The sequence below is a fragment of the Zootoca vivipara genome, chromosome 1 (assembly GCF_963506605.1).
Source record: "Zootoca vivipara chromosome 1, rZooViv1.1, whole genome shotgun sequence".
Lineage (NCBI taxonomy): Eukaryota > Metazoa > Chordata > Lepidosauria > Squamata > Lacertidae > Zootoca > Zootoca vivipara.
In genome coordinates this window covers 35,042,752-35,064,029 of record NC_083276.1, presented here as the reverse complement: position 1 = coordinate 35,064,029, position 21,278 = coordinate 35,042,752, and the positions used below count along the sequence as shown (strand labels likewise).

General features: G+C 39.5%; 1 protein-coding gene across 1 annotated transcript in view; it reads left to right on the top strand.

Moving 5' to 3' along the window:
• SCFD1 (sec1 family domain containing 1) overlaps positions 1–21,278 on the top strand; it is a 38,693-nt gene that overhangs the window by 17,003 nt on the left and 412 nt on the right. Inside the window, exons 13-24 of the mRNA XM_035110166.2 lie at positions 454–527; positions 1,960–2,041; positions 6,665–6,761; positions 7,938–8,008; positions 9,255–9,334; positions 10,139–10,201; positions 11,049–11,124; positions 11,969–12,022; positions 14,215–14,267; positions 15,179–15,212; positions 18,276–18,341; positions 19,545–19,613. Of these exons, the coding sequence (XP_034966057.2) occupies positions 454–527; positions 1,960–2,041; positions 6,665–6,761; positions 7,938–8,008; positions 9,255–9,334; positions 10,139–10,201; positions 11,049–11,124; positions 11,969–12,022; positions 14,215–14,267; positions 15,179–15,212; positions 18,276–18,341; positions 19,545–19,613 (819 nt within the window). The remainder of the gene's footprint in view (positions 1–453; positions 528–1,959; positions 2,042–6,664; positions 6,762–7,937; positions 8,009–9,254; positions 9,335–10,138; positions 10,202–11,048; positions 11,125–11,968; positions 12,023–14,214; positions 14,268–15,178; positions 15,213–18,275; positions 18,342–19,544; positions 19,614–21,278) is intronic.

The window sequence follows — 21,278 nt, the reverse complement described above, 5'->3', positions numbered from 1 at the left end:
TACAAGTTACTGGTCTCTGCAGCCCCCAGCAGGTGCTGGTATTATCCAGTGGTTTGACTTCATCCCTGGGGGCGCACTCGATTATCTTTTGATACAGATAGCTGCCAACAACATTAGGAAAGCAGTGAACAAAATATCTATATTTTGAGGTAATTTTAAGGTCTGGCAGAGGGCTTGTTGAAGTCTGCATTCACCCCTTGTGTTGGTAATCATATTTTAGGGAGCCATGGGCCATTATTCACAGAAGAGACTTGAAAATGTTTCAATCCTTTTTGTGCTTGAAACAAATATATAAACAAGTAGGCCTAGATTTATCTTTCTCCAAAACCTGTGTAAAATTGAATTGTGGTTCTTCTGTTATAAAGTTTGATACCTCAACTGGATTTTAACCATATTTTTGTTCTTCAAGTATATATGGTGGTTGTTGTTTTTTGAAATTGTTTTTCTTCCCAGGGACTAGAAGGTGAAGATGAAGGAGCAATAAGTATGCTTTCTGATAACACAGCTAAGCTAACTTCAGCTGTTAGGTAAGCATATTACTGAAGCATTCTTAAGTGCTTGCAAAAGAATTGTCATTTAATCAATTTTCTTTCTTACTCAGATTTAAGGATACTTGACTGACTCTCCAGAGTGTGTTCCATAGTAGAAGCATAACACTGTGACACACTAGTGTAGCCCAATGATATAAGATACCATGGGTGCCAAATTATAGGCTGGGAAGATTAGGAAGTCTGATTATTGAAATCATACCAGTGTAGATTACATCTTGTAACATTTGCTGAGGGGCACAGAAATAGCATTTACATATCCAGTATCCTGATCCTGTGCTAGAGCTGGGTGATATTTTGATTCTTTGTCTGAAACTGGCATGAAGTTCAGATTGAGATAGTGATTGTGATTGTGAAGTTCAGATTTTTTGAGGCTGCCATGCATTGCAGCTCCCTGGCCCATAGCTGCCAAGTACCCTGTTTTCCACGGGAAACCCCCGTATTTTCTCACCGTTTCCTTCTGGTCTCCCGAATGGATTTATATCCTGTAAATCCCCCGGAAAGCAGCTCCTGCCGGCGGCCATGTTTCTGGTACCGCTCTGCCCATTTCCAAAATGGCCGCAGCACCAGAAGTCACTTCTACGCATGTCCGGACATGTGTAGAAGCGACTTCTGGCGCCACGGCCATTTTGGAAATGGGCAGAGCGGCACCAGAAGTTGCTTCTACGCATGTCCGGAAGTCACGTAGAAGCAACTTCCGGTGCCGCGCCACTGCTGGTCCCAGATTTTTCAATCTGGAACTTGGCAGCTATGCCCTGGCCACTGCCAGCACAGCACATTTCACTCTTGTCTGCCTGCCTGCCTGCGCTGTGCTGGCAGTGGCCAGGGAGCCACAATGTATGGCCCGCTTAAATAGCCTGTTCTTCTGCCTGCCTATGTGTTTGCCTTCACCCGAGCAAGCTTCCATATCTCTTCTCTGGTGGTACTGTTATTGTTGGCTTGCTTCCCAAAACTTTTCAGTGGCTGGTGACTCCAGTCAAGTTCCTCCCCACCCGCTGTCCCCAAGTCACATACTTGGGAACTCTTATCACAGAGCCAGTGAGTAGAGCAAGGTAGGGCCTAAGGCAGCCTTTCCCAACCTGGTTCCCCCTGACATTTTGGACTACAATTCTGTTCTTCGTGATGTCATGTCGGCTGAGGTTGATGGGAGTTGTCATCCAAAACATCTGTAGAATACCAGGCTGGAAAAGGCTGGTCTAAAGTGTGTCTTGGCACAGAGTTCCTAAACTTGTTTTGGATATCCATCTCCTGTATCCCAGAGGCTGCTGATTTGAGCGTACTATTGTCTCTCAAAAGTATTATCTTGTTCCCTCATAGGTATATCATGTTTTGGGTTGCTTTTGTAATGCTAAATATGGGGTTGAATTGGACTACATAGTGTGAACAGTTAGTTTGTATGTAATTTCTTCAGCTCTCTTCCAGAGCTTCTAGAAAAGAAAAGGCTCATAGATCTTCATACAAATGTGGCAACAGCTGTTCTGGAACACATAAAGGTATGAAAAATGGAGTCATTTGAAGCTCATTAATCATGAAGCTTTCTAACATACTAAGTATTCTGAAAGCAGTGTTCTTCCCTAAAAATTTTTGGAATGTGCAGTGTTAACAAAAATTGAAACAGCTACAGCATCTTATGTTTAATAAAAATGAATAAGAAACTTATTTTTATCTTATTCAGAAATGATCTTAAACACAAGCTGTTATTCTGCCAGATCATATTCTCATCTTACGGACAAAAAAAAAGAGAGAAAAAGGTTTAAGCAGAAGGCCATGCCTGTATATCATGCTACTATTAAGAGAACAACTACAATAGCAGAAATAGCTAACACAAGCAATTTTTATCCACCACTTTCCCTTTAAAAAAGCCTATTGGTTCTTGAGAATAACTTCACAAAGAATAATTTATGTCGGTTGAATTTTGGAAATTTGTGATCACAGGCTGCCCAATCTATGTAACCCGAAACAATACCATGGATTAATACCTACCTTCAGCAATGCACCTAATTAGTGTAATTTTAATTGAAAGAATTTTTATTATTTACACACTATTTCCCCTCCTCTGGATTTGACAACAATATCATTTTTTTCCTGCATTGTTTGACATGGAACATTTTTGACAGCTTTATGAGATCTGAATAATAGTGCAGTATTTCCATAGAATTTAATTGAAGTCAAATGTGCAGTGGGTGACGTTGAGTCCTTATTTGATGCCTTATTTGTCACCTCTTTTTTCTGGAAAAGTGGTGGCAGGTCATTGACAGCACCATTTTACATTGGACTTCGATCAAATTCCAAGGCAGGATGTGGTTTGGAAATAATTGCATGGTTGACTATCTCCCACTTCCAAGGCACAGAAATCTGATGTCCTTTCTGAAGTGGATGCTTCTGACGCTGCAGAGGTAGAATAAATTATTAGTGTGTCCCCTTTCTGTCTCAAGATGGGAGATTATTAAAGAAAAAATAAAAGACAGATCTATCATCTAACTCAGGGCAGTCCAACTTTTCATACCAAGTGGGCCACAAGAGCACTTCAGCATGGAACCTGCAAGCCTCGTTGTGCCATGGGGGAGGAGAAGGCCAAAATTTCACCTCCCCTCCCTCAGACCTCATGCTGCCTTCCCAAAGCTGAAGGCACTGGGCATTGGGAAGGAGGCACAAGGCTCTGATGGTAAAAACCCTTTAGTATAAAGTATTTAGATTAGACTGTGTCTTAAGACTGCACATATATGTGCACACATGCATGCACACACACAAACATACATTTTGACTTCAGTGTAGTTTAGAGAAGAGTAATTGGGCACAGAGTTGCAGTTAAAGATTTACAAAGACATATTTAAAGGGTGTTACTTCGTACAGTGTAGTATCACCTGATCTAATCATTTCTACTTTATCTGAGAAGTAATTTTAAAATCATACTATGTGTAATAGTGGTATTTTTAGATTCAGTTTGCAGCTGCTTTCCACATTGCGTTAGATCATTTTCGAAGGCACAGCAAGAGGAACTGTGAGATTAATCACCAGCTCATGGAACCTGGCAGTTTTTTGGCATATTTCAGTGTTGAGCAAAATCCTGGAAAGAACACACCAGTATTTCCCAGGATGGATTAGCAAATATTTATTGGTAAAGCTTAGAAGAAAAGAAACCTTGTTTTAAGTTAATTGTTTAAGCTGTTAGGAGTTTGGCAACTAAGAATCATAGCCAAAACAGAGTTTGTTTTTTGTTTTTTGTTTTTTAAAAAAGGTTTCATTTTATTGGAAACATTCTTATACTGCTGTTCTGGGCACCTTTATGCATTCCCACTAGTTTCAGTGAGAGTTAAGCATAAGCAGTGGGTACATGGTTGAAGTCTCGGGGTATAGTATTTCCTTATTTTAATCTAATTGTGGTTCTGATTTCTGTTGAATTTTTTCATGGATTTATAGTATTTCCAAAAACAATAATGTAGATATGTGACTTTTTCTACAAGTTTATTTTAAGATATAATAGAACAAATAGTTTTACAGAAGGATTGTGACTATTGGACAAATACTACTCTAGCATCATAGAATGTGTGGATGTAGTTAAAGACCTGAAATGTTTGCAGAACAATTAGCACCTTCCCCTGTACGATGGCCATCAAGTACTTTCTTGCTTCACAGGGGCGTAAGGCCCTTCTAGAAAGTCATTTTGTTTGTCTGCCTCTTGCATAGCACTAAACTCTGGGCTACCGTTTTCACAGCTGCCACACACTCAACCAACATCTTCATCAAGCTATCCACTCTGACCCCAAGATCTCGTTTTGGTCAGTCACCACCAATTCAGGCCTCATAAGAGTACTGTATATATAAAATGAAGATTTTCTGCCTCAAAATGCATCATTTTGAACTTGTTTACACCATGGGTAGGCAAACTAAGGCCCAGGGGCAGGATCCGGCCCAATCGCCTTCTAAATCCAGCCCGCGGAATCAGCATGTTTTTACATGAGTAGAATGTGTCCTTTTATTTAAAATGCATCTCTGGGTTGTTTGTGGGGCCTGCCTGGTATTTTTACAGGAGTAGAATGTGTGCTTTTATTTAAAATGCATCTCATTCGTGGGGCATAGGAATTCATTCATTTCCCCCCCTAAAATATAGTCCGTCCGCCCCCCACATGGTCTGAGGGACAACGGACCAGCCCCCTACTGAAAAAGTTTGCTGACCCCTGGTTTACACTGAATTGCATTTGCCATTTTACCATTCATTCACCTGCTTGGAGAGATCCTTTTTATGCTGCTTTTTATTTTATGGTTTTAGGTTGTGTATTAACATTTTTAGTGTAAACTGCCCAGTAAACATTGGTTATGTGGCAAAATATAAGCAGGGCTTTTTTCAGCGAGAACTCACAGGAACTCCTTTCCGGCACCTCTCAGGTGGGCGCCATTGTCATCCTAAGAGAATGAGGGAGGTGTTCATGGTGAGTTCCAGCACCTCTTTTTCTAGAAAAATAGCACTGGATATAAGTGTCATTAATAAGGAACGTGCCAAGGGGCTCTTGCCTTTATGGGCTTATACACAGGTGGCGCTGTGGGTTAAACCACAGAGCCTAGGGCTTGCTGATCAGAAGGTCGGCGGTTTGAATCCCTACGGCGGGGTGAGCTCCCGTTGCTCAGTCCCAGCTCCTGCCAACCTAGCAGTTTGAAAGCACATCAAAGTGCAAGTAGATAAATAGGTACCGCTCCGGTGGGAAGGTAAACACCAGAAGCAGCTTTGTCATGCTGACCACATGACCTGGAAGCTGTACACTGGCTCCCTCAGCCAATAACACGAGATGAGCGCCGCAACCCCAGAGTTGGTCACGACTCAACCTAATGGTCGGGGTCCCTTTACCTTACTACAATAATACCTCCGTGAACGTTTCCATTCCAGAGAACGTCTGTGGCAAACCCAGAAGTACCGGAACGGCTTACTTCCAGGTTTGCCGCTTGCGCATGCACAGAAGCGCTAAATCACGCTTCGCACATGCGCAAAAGCACAAATCGCTCCGCACGTGTGCGCAGACATGGCACTTTGCCCTGCGTCCTTTTCGGCTAGCGGCCAGGGCTCCAGAACAGATCCTGGTATTTACTTTCCTCTTAAGGGCACAGACTGACAATAGAAAAATCAAATTATTTTTCTGTGGAGAACAGAAACCCCATGAATCTCAAGCAGAAATTCTTAGTAGAGTAGGGTAAGTCAACTTGATTTGGTTGTGTTCTGTTCTTAGTATGGAGAAGACTGGGGAAATAATGTTCAAGTCAATTTAAAAAATAACCTTCAAACAAGTTCCAAGTGGTTTTAGGTACGATTTCAGAAAGTTGAGCTTTTTGTAGATGTTATCTTTTCCTGAAATGTAAGTGGGTTTTATTCTCCCCTTAGAGTACGGCTAGATCTACACTGATCTAAAAAAACACTAAGGGGAAAAAAGTTATATAGCTCTCAGTGCAATTTTCAATTGACTGCTGTACAGCACCCCCTAGTGTCACATTTTTATAACGCATTCATAATAGTAAAACTCACCAGTGTAGATTAGTCCTACTTCAGCTTTTTACTAATCAACCTAATTACACATTAAACAATTTGACATTGTTTAGTGTTTACTCTGTACATAGTCTGATAGTATTTAAGAAGCTAATCGCATATCTACTACAATAGCAAAGACCCCAGAGCACAGTCTAAAGGCACATAGTATAGCAGCAACCATGCTGAAGATGAGCACATTTGAATCTGATAAGTGCTTGGTTTTGAGACTACCTGGGCACTTCATGTATGCTGCTTTGAGTTTCATGGAAGAAAGGTGGCATATAGATGTTATATTAATACAGGTCTTAAGACAGGTTTGAAAGCTACTTTCTCACATCTGATCACGGGAAGAAGAGAATGACCAAACTCACCTATTGTGTGGTTATTTGAATGTTGACTCCCCTTATTCAGACTTTTTTTCTCCCACGATGGGAAGGGGTGTACAAATATGATTCTGAGACCTGCTTCCAATCTCTAATCATAGGTTATCCCAGGTTGAGGAAAATCACCATATGAACAGTTTCATATATTAAACGTAGCTAATCAAATCTACTACAGTAATGATATTCTAACAACAAATTTGTTTTTATTTAATTTAAAGATACGAAAATTAGATTTGTATTTTGAATATGAAGAAAAAATCATGAGCAAGTCCACCTTGGATAAATCACTTTTGGACATGATTTCTGATCCTGACGGTAAGTAAAAAAATATAATTTACTATAAAGTTTCTTTCTGTTCATAACATTCTGAGAATTGTTGCCATATAAGCAAGCTCATGCTATTAAAGACTTTCTGCCTGGGAACTTGAAATGCCACTGCCGGTTGGATATCATATCATACACAATATCATATCACTGTATGATATTGTTTGCTATGTTTATTCTTTAAATGTCTTACCTTTTAAAAATGGCCAGTCTTCTAAAGTTTGCACATTCAGCATACAAGCTAAAGTCAAAGGGTAGGCCTCAGGAACTCCTGGTCCAATTGCTTCAGCAACTAGAGGATGCTAGCCAGGGCTACAAAGCATCAAGCCAAGGTAACAGGCGAGTTTGGCTGCAGGGTGAGAAGGCTAGGGCAGACTACTTTGCCCTTCTCCATTATGAACTAACAAATTCTAAGCTCCCTAGACTACAAAAACAGATAGGTTGAAAAACAACAGGGATGGGGGATATCCAGTGTATTGTACAGAATGTCACACATATGACTATCTGCCTGCTGGACAGAAGTCGTGGATGTGTCCTCGATGCAATGAGATCCTGGCCCTCAGGCAACAAGTACCTTCTCTTGAGGCCAAGACTTGGAACAACTGGTGGAAAAGTCCTTCAGGGATGTGATAGCTGTGTCACACTCCCAGGGCGATAGCTTTGTCTTGACAAATCCTCCTCCTCTGATGGCAACTCCCCATAGTTCAGGCTTAATATCATGCTTCATGAGTACTCTTTTTATTTTTTATTATAATTTTAATTGGTTTTTAAAATAATCTTATACATATTTAAAATAACCATTTCAAACATTTTTTGAACCTTCAGACCTCCTTCTCTCCCTCCATGGATTCCATGTTTAAGATTAAATTTGCTGCATCTTTTACCATTATCCATCTGTTATATAACCATAATATCATAAATAATTCCACATTACAAGTGTCATTACATCCCTGCCAAAGATTTTAACTGTTTACAGTACTCTTTTTTTTAAAGGGCTGCTTATTTAGTTGTATATAAAACATTTGTTGTATGTTACTAAACTTAGTTCACTTCATTGAAACAATTCAAAGTTTTACTTCCTGCCTATGATATTGTATACTGAATGGCTTTTAATTACAGATGATTATTAAGAAAGAGAAAATTAATTCAAAGCTTTTCTTTCCTCAGCGGGAACTGCAGAGGACAAGATGCGACTGTTTCTTATATATTACATAAGTTGTGTGCAGTGCCCTTCTGAGGTATGGATTTTTATGAAACAGTCACACAATTTCATTAGGAAGTGTTCCCAATTTAATGTTTTGCTCTTACTTGGTAGTATGCTGTGGCACTGGCTGTAGACAGAGCATAGAAAATGTGGGCCTGAGTCAGGTTGAAAGACAACTGTTCTTCTGGAGTTTAAAAGTAAGAGATTTACAAGCAGTCTGCTGTTTTCACTCCAGTACTATGTGCAGGCATTGTTTCACCGCTTGCCTCTGTGGGCACAAAGAAACAGAGCAACTTCAGTGTGTTAAGTGCGAAATTCTTGTCTATAGCATGTACTGTCCTGAAAAGTAAAGGTAGGCAATGTTGAGGATCTCAAGAAAGCGTTTTATACCACTAAGAAAGAATGCTATAAAAGTTAATTGCTTGGCAAATAACATGTTTACTCATATGGTCTTTCTAGCTTCCCCAGCCGCCACACTTGAAGCTAAATTCGTCATGAAACATGCCCTGTAATACAGCAAGGGAAGAATGTAGCTCTTTTAATGCTAGCCTTTCTAAAGTGTATTTCATAGGGGCAGACTGACACATGCAGTGAGATCAGGTGCTTCAGCCTGCTGGTGGAGAATCCTTACTTGAATGCTTCCTTGTGTTAAAAAAAATATTCAGCACAAAGAGTAATGTGTAGGACTCAACTGATTGCTTAATTAGCCTGAGAGGAGGTCTGAGGGGGCAAGTAAAATGGATGAAATTTTGCTGCATCCTGCGAGGTATGGGGATGGGGATAATGGCAGGGAGTCACCCCTGAAATTTGAAAGCAGAATATAATCTATAGTACAGAGAGTACTGTGCATTGATTTTTCATGTAATGAGTCATGGAATATATTTTTTAAAACTTACATTGGCTTAAGTTTCTCAAAGATTGTAAGGTGACAACATGATAGTAGCCCAGTTCATATGTCACTTTTAAACCATAGTTAAGAAGCTTAACCATAGGTTCAAGTGATGCATAAAAGAAGGCAATGATTGCTTTTGTTCATTTATTTCAAGACCCTTCTTAATTTGCAGTTTCATAGCAATCGTGCATGATTTGTTCTGAATGAAATGTTAATATGTCTACATGTATCCAGTGCCTTTTGTATTCATGATTATTTAGAAGATAATGCGAATTTTTCTATGCCCTGAAGTAAAAGTGTTAGATTTATTATTAGCAAATGATGATGGAATTTTACTGCTAAATTTAGAAGACGTGTAACACATCTCAAATCTCCTGTTTGATTCTAGGCAGATCTGGAACAATACAAAAAAGCATTGACAGATGCAGGGTGTAATCTTAGTCCCTTAAACTACATTAAACAATGGAAGTAAGTTATTTTTGTTTTCATAAAGCAATGAAATTATATATTGCAAAAACGTAGACCTGGAGTTTCAAGAAAATGTCAACTGTCTGGTTACTGGGCATTTCATCCTGCCCCTCTTTCCCCCAAAAAATTCAACAAAAAGTGCATTAGATACTACCATGCACACTAAAAACTTATTCTGCTTAAAAATGTAGTGCCCCAGATTCTCACAATTGTGGAGCAGCAGTCAGATTCAGCATCTGCTGTAATACTTTGTTCAGTAGCCTAGTCACATCTCTAGGGGAGAAGTGTCTTTGTAGTGATTACAGAAATTTTAAAGTATTAGAATATATGGTAACATTTCCAAACTAAACTGGCCTAAAACTTTTATAGGTTCAGGATGATAGCCAGTGTAATAGATAAGATTATTACAATTCTTTCTGAAAAATACATTTTTTCCCTTTTTAAGCTATTCCCTCCTGTCCCCCTTGACCCCTTTGACTTTGAACATATATTGCAATTGTTTGCTCTGCTTTGAACACAGAATTTTCTCTATAATACTTTCAAAATGGTTTATTTTTGTGAATTGTGAAGCTGAAGTATTTGGGAGGTAGTAAAGGAGGAGACATGTGTTATTTGTAGTATGTGCTTTTTAATTGTTAGTCATGTTGCCTTTCTGATGTGAAGTAAAGAGCAGTTCCATCCTCAAATGACTAGAAAGGCTAGATTTTCAAACTTAATGTTTCTTTCATGGTATAATTGGTATATTTAGTAGTGTTCTGATGAAAATAAATTAAGTGTGTAGATATTAACTTACTTATTTCACAGAGCTTTTGCCAAGATGGCTTCAGCTCCAACTACCTATGGAAACAGTGCAGCCAAGTCTCTGGGGTAAGTTTCAAAGTACATTTTGTTACTGCTACTTGAAAAGCCTTTCACTTTTACTGGGAACAAGTTGAGCGATGCCTCTGATTGCTTCTGCCTGTGAGGTTTAACTTCTCTTAGGTTATTTATTTATTTATTTATTTATTCATTCATTCATTCATTCATTCATTTAATTTACTGCCCTGCGCTTTCAGTTCCAAAGGACTCCCAAAGTGGTTTACTATTAGAACAACAAAGAGTGAAACAAAATTCAACAAATATTATGCAGCAATGAAATTGTATAATATATGTAAAAGCAACAGAAAAATAAATTCAAAAGCAGATTCATAGTAGTAGTTGTAGTAATGAATTGGTATGCAGAAGCTTTGCTGAAGATTTAGGATTTCACTGCTTGGCAGTTTCCCACCAGCAACCCTTGCTCTACTCTCTAGAGGCTGTTTTAATACAGAGCTTCCCACGCATTACATTGGTTAAAGTAGATGCAAAATTTCTTTTCCATGCAAAAAAGAAAGAAAAAAAGCTAATAGTCTGATTGTGTATATCCTAAGCGAATAGAATAAAAGTGTGGTAAAATATTTCACACACAGGTTTTTTTTCAATTAATTTTATTTTTCCTTTTTAAAATTCATTTAAACAAAATAAAAAATGAACAAAGAAGCAAAACGTGCATTAAAAAAATAAATGATATTCAGATAAATCTGAAACAGAACAAAAGGTAGTGGTGGAAGTTCTTCATATCTTTGATGCTTAATTTCTGTTTCTTACCTTCATATGGTATAGTTCACCATAATTGTTATTCTTTTAACACCTGAAAGCACACAAAATCATGCTCGATGTGCTCTTTATGTTTTAGCCTTTTCTCACGTGTCATGAATACAGGATCCCAGTTTGTGATGGAAGGAGTCAAGAATTTCGTGCTAAAGCAACAGGTGTGTTTAACAATGTAAATTCTATGTTGAAGAACATTAAGCATGTTCATATTCTAGTATTTGAAACCAATGATATTTCACAGTATAACTAGATAAGCATGGGTTAGATTTCTTGGACTGCCAACAAGAAACTTTAAAGGATGGGCAAACTGTTTCTCAAGTCGCATGCAACTCTTTGGCATTCAGTAGTTCATATGGAACACCTAGAATTTTAAAGAAATTGATAAGTGATACAATTAAAAGAATAATCTACTACAGTTCCATAATATCTCTGAAGACTTGTGTGTTCCCATTGGTCTCCATACTACTACCTATTATTCTATCTCCTCTTTCTTGACTGTTTCTCGAGGAAGGAGGGTGGCAGGTGAGTTGGCACCCAGTGAGAGCTTTGCAAGGAAAAAAAAAGGTGGTTTAAGACAAGCTGCAGGCTAACTGATTGAAGCTGCTTTCCCCAATATTGAGGCTCAAAGTTCAGTAGCTATTAACTTAGGCGCAGTTCCGGCAGTCTTAATATCCAGACCGCCTGTGTGCCATTCTACCTGGTATGTCCAATGCTATTCCATCAGAGTGAAGGGTGGGTAATGACCAAATAAATAAATAAATGCAATATCTGAATCGCCTCTTTTTTTCTTTTTTATCCTGGGAATAAACACTCAGATAGTGTGTGTTTATTTTAGTATGGCAGAGGCATATATAGCAGACCAACTGTATTCCTTTTCAAATGAGGAAGGGCTCCAATAGCAATGTGGAAAGTGATCCAATTGTGTCTGTGCCTGTTTCTTTCCTAAGCTACATTGAACAACAATTTCTGCAGTTTACTTGAATTAAGTACTCTCTTCTATAGAATCTTCCTGTCACCCGCATTTTGGACAACCTTATGGAGATGAAGTCCAATCCTGTAAGTACAGCAAACAAACTTGCACATTAGACTTTATTTATAAAGTCCCTTTACGCCAGCCTTTGAAACCTGAGGTGTGTTTTCCAGGTCCACCCTATACCTGTGACTGTAATTTGTTTTAAGTTCTTTAATACTGAATTGTTGTAACCCACTCTGGGTCCTGCTAATGAAGGGTGTGCAATAAATTTAATATTATTTAAAATACTGATATACACAATTTTGGTGCCATGAACTACTACTAATTTTAACATTATAGGAAGAAATTGTTTTTCATATCATATCTGTAAATCTGCATGCACCACTTTATAGTTTAACAGAATGATGAAGCTGACCAAAACATAGAAGTTCAACAAGTATTTCAATATCTCATTACCTTATTTGTGTGGGTGTAGATATATACACAAATATGCCATCATGATGGTAAATTCCATAGGAATACCAACATCTATGAGGTTGTATCATGAAAAACAGTTCCCAAACACAACTGAGGACACATAAATTTTGGTGTATGTGGAATTATCTATGAGATAATTCCATTCAAAAAATTTGTACATTGGTATGCACAAGAATAAACTAATTTCCTGAAAATTGTTGTGGATTCATTTGGAAGGAGAGTTTTTTTTAATTCTACAGATATAATATGGGAAATATAGCCTAATGAGAGTTACTTCTTGTTCAACCTTCTTGATAAAAGTAACTGCAAAAGTAGAGACAGAAAAACTGATGCCATTTGCCAATAAAAATATTGAGTGTCTTTGAGAGAGGAAAAAATCCTTCATATCATAATGATGTCAACAGAAAAAACAATGTAATGCCTCACAATTTCTAAAAACAAACTTATTTTGCTTTAATAGTACTAGTAAATCATGGGCTGAAATACCGTGTTTCCCCTTTTTTAAGACACCGTCTTATAACTTTTTTCCCTCAAAAAACCACACGGTGTCTTATTTTCAGGGGATGTCTTATTTTTTTATTTACGGCACTACAAGACTTGGGTTTTATGAAGCAAGAACTGTCTATAGATAGATCCGCTCTGGGTGCCGGCACTGGAGCCCTATCAGTTGCAAAAGCTGGCACAGATTGCAACGTAAAAGAGGAGATACTCAAGCCGTTGCATTGGGATGCCTTGCTGAAAAAAAAGCGAGAGGACGGATTCCTTTTCCAAAAAAGCGAGAGGACGGATTCCTTTGCCTCGGGCCATGCGGCCCACAATATTACGGCAGCAGGGCTCCCGCCGCCGCCAGTCGCCCCGGCGGCGCACCTTCCTTGATCGGGCGGCCTGCCGGGTCGGCGCCAATCAGCGCCGCGCTGAGCACTGGATTGAGGAAGCAGCAGCGTCGCACGGAACACCACCACCTCAATCCAGCAGGCCGCCTTCTCGATCGGGTCTGCAGAGTCAGCGTCCAGCAGCGCCGTGCTGGATAGAGGAGGTGGTGTTCCGTGCGGCGCTGCTGGGCGCCGACCCTGCAGGCCACTTGCTCGATCCGGTGCTCAGCGCGACGCTGATCGGTGCTGACCCGGCAGGCTGCCAGCAGGCCACAGTCTAAAAGGCAGTAGGATAGAAGAACCTCCTCGATGCGGCGCAGCACTGCTGGGCGCCGACCCTGCAGGTAGACCTATGGCTTATTTTCGGGGTATGTCTTATATTTTACAAAGTTTTAAAATCCTGCCCTGGCTTATTTTATGACTACGGCTTAAAAAGGGGGAAACACGGTACAGTAAATTTGACTGGTGCATCATTTCAACATTCATTGCCGTTACATTATTGAAAAGAAAGCAGGCAATCTTGGTTACTATGTGAAAAAAACAAACTGTTGGGGGACCTAGTGTGAGATCTAAAACTAGTGACATCTTTACATTAATATATTGCTTCACAGCTAGAACATATTACGCAAATAGTATATTTTGAAAAGTTTGGGAGTTGTAAATTTCCTGTGAGCCTCCTCTTCTCCCCACCCACCCACCCACCCACCCACCAGCTGGTGGCAGCAGCTAGCATAGGTATTTTACTAATGTGACTGAATGAATACTGGTGGCAGCTAGCATACATGTTTGCTTGCTTGTTTTTATGTGACTGTATGAATACTATCATATTTGTAAGTTGGGAAATGGATTAATAGAAGCCACAGTAGTCAAACTTGTGGGACTGAACATAGCAATAAATTGTTACAAAGATTTCTCTTGTTGAATAGGAAACAGATGACTACAGGTATTTTGACCCTAAGATGTTGCGAGGCAGTGACAGGTGAGTTTACCATGCAATTTTAGTTACCGTAAGTGTAATGCCTGCCGTTTGAAATATAGTTAATATGCAGTCTATGTAACATTAAATAAAAGAGTAAAGAAACCATTCTCTTATCTGGAGCCTCCTGTACACATGCCAAAATCTGCACTTGGCCCAAGTTTTTGAGAGTTCACAAGGAGGAGAAAAAGATAAAGTCCTCTTGTCTGAACAGAGCTCCACTACAGCTCATGTGTTTGGGGATGTGCTTTTCTAACGTTTAAGTTTAGGTGACCGAGTGCCATTCTCAATATCAACCATCTTGGGCCCTATGATCAGCAGAAGAGCCACTACTAAGGGTTCCCTGGTTGGCAGTGACCAATGACAGGGCCTTTGACATTCCCTCATTTGTGGAATGCCCTCCCTAATAAGCTGTGTCCATCTTCCTCACTATGAACTTTTAGGAGAAATTTTAAAACATTCCTGTTAATCCAAGCATTTGGTGGCTGAAAGTTCTGTTCCTGAAAAACCCTGAAATGGTTACTTTGAGAATATGTGCTTGATTTTAAAGATGACCTGTACAGTAGTCATCTTTAGACTTTTTTTAGAAGCTTGAACAGTGGCAATTTCTGCCTTGTGAACCACTAAAGGTCAACTGAAGCTCTCTAGAGCAGCAGGTTCTCTAATTGCGTCGTCACCAAAGAGTAAGCCCTTACACAAATGCCCTGAGCCCTTAACCTGGCAAGGTTAAGGAGAGCTTCAAAGCAGGAGAAGGAAAACAGTCCCACTTAGAGGAATATTAATACCCAGTCACAAACACCTTGTCGGTAAGACAAACACTCCTGTTTTATAGTTCAAGGTGTTTATGAATATTGAATGCTTGATGTTTAAAAGTTAACTGAGCTTTCGATAAAGTTTTTATTTATTTATTTCAGCTCAGTTCCAAGAAACAAAAATCCATTTCAGGAGGTAAGAACAGATCGTACTTCTCCAAATCAGTGGTATGAGCATTTGCTTTAAATGTAATAGATGTTGGTCACTCCTTAGAGAAAATTGGATCCCGTTATATGAAATCATTAGTTTGATTACAGTTTTGTTAAATGATATCCAACAGAGATTGTAAGCTCCTTTCATCTTCAAAGAGTCAAGTAAGCATAAGCTAATCTTTTCCAACATTCTTAACACCCTGGCCTTAAGCACATTTACTTAAGATATTGGGAGAAATTAATTGTAAAGACATGTGTTTAAGTTCTTGCTTGATGAGCAATTTAGAATGTAAAATGTCACTTCTAAGGAGCAATGTGAAGTATAACTTCAAAAAAACATTTCACCATTTTGCTGAAAATAGCAAACACTAAAAATACACATTCTGCACCATTTTTCTCTCTCCTAACTTTGACGCAGTCCCAGCGTAATAGCCCTGTGCAAACAACATTGCACAAGGGAGATATCAGTATTTGTTTTTAATGTTGGCCCTGGTCTGGTCATTCACTTCTCTGTTTTGGGGAAAAGAGCTGCGAGCAAGCTTAAAAGTCTCTTCCCAGTCTTTCCCAGGTACAATATTGGAGTTGAAGGTCTTGTTTGAACAGTAACTGGTTTTCCTCTATAGAGAATTACACATGAAGCAAAGCACATGAAAAACACATGAAATGCACAGTTCAGAAGTAGTTCTCAAACAGAAGACTAGGTTTCTGATTCCTACTGCTTATATATCTTTCCTACAAAATCCCTATCTTTACAGGGAAATGTTATATTGCAGTTGCTAAGAACAAAAAACAGTTTTGACTTCTCTGGTCATATTTTGTAATAGAATGTAGAAATGGTTAAGCTTAAATATGTTGCTATACAGCTCCAATATTATGGTCAAACAGAATGAAGTTAATTGAATATTACATCCTCTATGCTCCTTCACTTCCAGAAGTGTGGGCATGAGGACAAGGCCTTCTGTGTTGTGGTGCCAAGGTTATGGAATGCCCTTTCCAGGGGAGCCCTGCCGGGCTTCTTCTCTGCTCTTCTTCCAGCACGCAGTAAAATTGCAGTGTTTTAAAATGTTATCTAATGTAAATTTTGATTTATTGGTGAGGTTTTATCATTGGTGTGGTTATCATTTTTTTAGATGAAGTTTATTATTTTGATGTCGATTGGTGTCAAGTATTTCCCTGCAGATACTTAAGAAATAAATATGATTCAATACTTTCCTGTTAAATGACTATTTTGTCATGAAACTGCTATTTTAAATTAGAATTGGATCAAATATAAATAGTTCAATGCTCTTAATTGTAAAAATAAAAATTTTAAACCCTATGGCGAAATAAATTGTTGTGTGGATAATTAGCTGCCTTTGGCAAAATACACGGGGCACAATCTGTCGTTGTGTGGGGACCCTTAGAAACCTATCCTGCCAAATAAAATCCACTCTAGAGGGCCCTTCAGCCCTTCAGAGCAGATTTGACGGCATGAAGGAGACTACAAGGAAAGGAAGAGAGGTAGGTGAAGTCACGTTGTGCAATTGGAAGTCCGTTCTCTTCATGGGTGGACAGCATTGGATGAAGCCCGTGATTTATATGTTTGTATATTTATCTAGTTTTAATGTGATGCTGCATTTCCACTATAAAAAGTCCCATAAGGCGTAAATCAAAACACATTCTGTCCTGAGATAAATATTATGAAGGGAAATATAGTAATACCTTAAATAAATAAAAAAGTAATTAAAATCACAATAAATGTTTAAACTGACATTTTGTTACTAAAAGGGCCTTTTGTGCCTTGGAGAACTAAAAGATAATTTGACTGTTTATCCACTGTAATCAATCATTTTCTAGAACAGGAGTGGCTAATCTTACATTATATTAAGGGTCCATTGACCCCAAAAATTTTAAAGAGGCCTGGGATTATTCTGTCTTTATAATAAACACACACACACACGGAGGGGGATACACACGGACACACACACACACACACACACACACACACACACACACAAATTAATGTTGTTAATAAAAGATTCTCTAAGCTGGAGGTGGAGGTTTGGTGATAGAAGCTACCCCACCTCCAAAGCCCTGCTGGCTCACTCCAGCAAAAGAAGAGGAGGGGTTTTTTTCCTCTTATTTCTCACTGTTGGTGTTGCTTTTTAAAGCCTTCCTATTAAAGCCAATGAAAGGGAACTTAACTGCACTGCTTCCGGCTGGCATAGCCAATGAGCCAAATCCAGGGGACTGTCCACAGTAGCAAAGCAGCTTTAGATTTAACAGATTCAAGATCAGTCCCTGATTGAGATCTACTTCCAGCAGTATATCTATACCCACGGAGCTTTTCCATGGGCATACCAAGGCCCCCATGGCAGGTGGATCATTGAGTTAGTGGATCCACATTTGTGCCCCATCTTGCCCTCCCCAAAATAGGGACGCGGGTGGCACTGTGGGTTAAACCACTGAGCCTAGGGCTTGCCGATCAGAAGGTCGGCGGTTCAAATCCCCGCGACGGGGTGAGCTCCCGTTGCTTGGTCCCAGCTCCTGCCAACCTAGCAGTTTGAAAGCACGTCAAAGTGCAAGTAGATAAATAGGTACTGCTCCAGTGGGGAGGTAAACGGCATTTCCGTGTGCTGCTCTGGTTTGTCCTGCTGGCCACATGACCTGGAAGCTGTACGCCGGCTCCCTCGGCCAATAATGTGAGATGAGTGCCTCAACCCCAGAGTCGGTCATGACTGGACCTAATGGTCAGGGGTCCCTTTACCTTTACACTCCCCAAAAGGATTTGGCAGGGTTATAGGATTGCTGTGTCCATGTTTTGAGATGCAGTCTAAAGGTTTATACAACTGAAAAGTTCTGTCTCTACCATCACAAGCAGAGTACCTTCATTGCTTTGCTTTTTGATGCCCTGAAATTCATCCAAATAACAAAAATTCAGCCGTTTTAAAAATATGCATACATAAAAAAGTATGATACAAAAAAATTGTATCTTCTTTCTGCAGTAAGCTTAGCATGCAGCAGTAGCTACAGAATGTTACTTGTTTCATTTGTTTTTGCATTGTAGGCAATTGTTTTTGTAGTTGGAGGAGGCAATTACATCGAATACCAAAATCTTATTGATTATGTAAAGGTATGTGACCACATTATGAGTTTCTTTTATGATTATATCTCTTCTTGCATTTTTTACATGCTGGGGGGGGGGCTCTCTGGGCTACACAAGTGGACTTCCTTTTTCATTTTAATCACAAGTATAGACATGTGTACACAGATATATGTGTACACAGATAAAGCTTCCCCCTCCATTGAAGTAAATGGGAAGGTAGCAGCACACACATGAAATTAATACATCAGATTTATAGTAATGGTTAAGTTGTAAAAAATGTTTAAGTTTATGATTTATGAAACTGCTAAAGATGAGTTGAAATGAGAATCAGATAGAGGGGACTTGGGGAAGTCCACATGACAATGGTTAGAGATAGAGATGGAATGATAAGAGTTTATTTGTATTTGTTTTGTTTGTTGTTTTTTGTATTTGTACTTGTAATTTGTACTTGTGTTGTTATAAAATGAATAAAAAAATGGGGGGGGAATGAAATAAATACATCGGGTCATTTATATCATAGTAACATCAGTGATTTATTTCTTCAGTTTCTTTTAACTTTTCACCACAAAGAATCACGTTTCCTTGTGGTATGTTTAAAACATAAGTGAGGGTTGAAATGCAGGTTCAAAAATTTAGATTGTGAATAGATTTTATGGTTTTATTTATATTGTTCATTTTAAAAAATGCTTTGAAAATGTTTTAACAGAAAGACAGGCTAAATAGGGAAGCCCCGTGTAGGGAAGCTTTTAATGTTTGAGGTCTTACTGTGTTTTAATTTGTTGGAAGCCATCCAAAGTGGCTGGGGCAACCCAGTCAGATGGGCAGCATAGTTGTTAATTGCTTATATAAAACAATGGGGGGGGGAATAAAAAAATTCCTTCAGTAGCACCTTAAAGACCAACTAAGTTTATATTTTGGTATGAGCTTTCGTGTGCATGCACACTTCTTCAGATACAGATGTATCTGAAGAAGTGTGCATGCACACGAAAGCTCATACCAAAATATAAACTTAGTTGGTCTTTAAGGTGCTACTGAAGGAATTTTTTTATTTTGCTTCGACTCAGACCAACACGGCTACCTACCTGTAACTAGAATGGGGGGAAACTGAGCTCTCTTCCTGCTACACTGCAGTTCTTTAAAAAAAACACCTCTGTTCTCCGAAGTTATAGAATGGCCTTCTTAATATAAAATTGAGCAATGTTTTGATGAAATCTGTGTTGTCTCACATAGGGCAAGCAGGGTAAACATGTCTTATATGGCTGCAGTGAACTCTTTAATGCTGCACAGTTTTTAAAACAGGTAAGAATTTAAATGATAACGCAGTTTTTCTCAACAAGTATTTTTATTTGTGGTATTCATCGTAAACCCGGGAAAGGCCCATCAAGTTTGTTGGTTCATTGCGCTTGGCAAGATGTTCTCTGCTCACAGGAGTGCTATAGAGGGAACAAGAGCTGGCAGGGAGGGAGAGGGGGCAGAATACACACTTGGCATGCACACTTCACAGCTCTCTGAGGCATGTTTTTATTAATGTGGGGTTATTTGTGCAAGTCTCTCAGATGTTGCTTTGGGCGGGCCAGCACCGACTCCAATGAATTTGCAAATTCTTTTCCAACCTATTGGCATGTTTCCCAAGTGAACCAGAAACTCGGTGTAGAACAAGCCTCTAAAATTTGTTTCCACTTACCCTGCTGCTACTTGTTTCCTCAACAGCAGCCTGCTCATCCAGTGTGAAGGGAGGGCAGTGTGAAGTACAGCACCTTAGAAAAACCAGGAGCGAGTAAAAGTGGTGACCCTATTCAAGTGATTTTCCCTCCACTATGTAGCAGTGCTAAAATAACTTCCTCTCCTGATTGTCAGAAGGTTTAACTGCTTAGCTTATTTAGCATTGGTGGACATACTTCCCCTTCCAGATGTTTTGTGCATATTAAATCTTTTTGTGGTAGTATTAGAGCAAAGTAATATCTGAGTATTAAGTTTTGATGTTTTAAACCACGCTGTGATCTTTGGAAGAAGGGTGGTATATAAATTTAATTGATTATTATTATTATTATTATCATCATCATTATTACATAACAAGTAGCCATAATGGAGTTCTTCTGCAAAGACATGAGAGCATGATTCACTCCTATACAGTAAAAAGGTAAAGGGACCCCTGACCATAAGGTCCAGTCGTGACCAACTCTGGGGTTGCGGCACTCATCTAGCTTTATTGGCCGAGGGAGCCAGCGTACAAATTCCAGGTCATGTGGCCAGCATGACAAAGCCACTTCTGGTGAACCAGAACAGCACACAAAAACACCGTTTACCTTCCCACTTGTAGCAGTACCTATTTATCTACTTGCACTCTGACGTGCTTTCAAACTGCTAGGTTGGCAGGAGCTGGGAGAGAGCAACGGGAGCTCACCCCGTTGCGGGGATTCGAACCGCCAACCTTCTGAATGACAAGCCCTAGGCTCAGTGGTTTAACCCACAGTGCCACCCGCTTTCCTTTACAGTACTAGGTGTTTATTTTGGGGTTTTCCCCCCGTGAGCCTTTTGTCTGTGGGCACACAGTACCCTACATGCAGATGAATCCCTGTAGCACTTAAAATAAATCTGTTTGCCTTAATCCCCTGGAAATCTTGGAAATGGAAGATCTGTCCCAGGCAACTTGTCTAAGTGGAGAGATGGAGTATGATGTGGATATGACACACATCCGGGTCTCCCATTCAGACAGTTGTGCTGTCTCGTGTCATGCTCAAGAGAGAAGGGCAAATGGGATTCTCTTAAATCCTGCAGGGATCCCTCTCTCCATGCACAAGACTGTGCATCCACAGGAAAGAATGATCCCTTAACTAAAAATATTGCTTTGTTTCAGGAGTGGGGAATTTACGGTCCTCCAAATACTGCTATAATTCCTATCATCCCTGACTATTGGACATCCTGTCTAAGGATGAGAGTCCAGCAACATCTGCAGAGCCACAG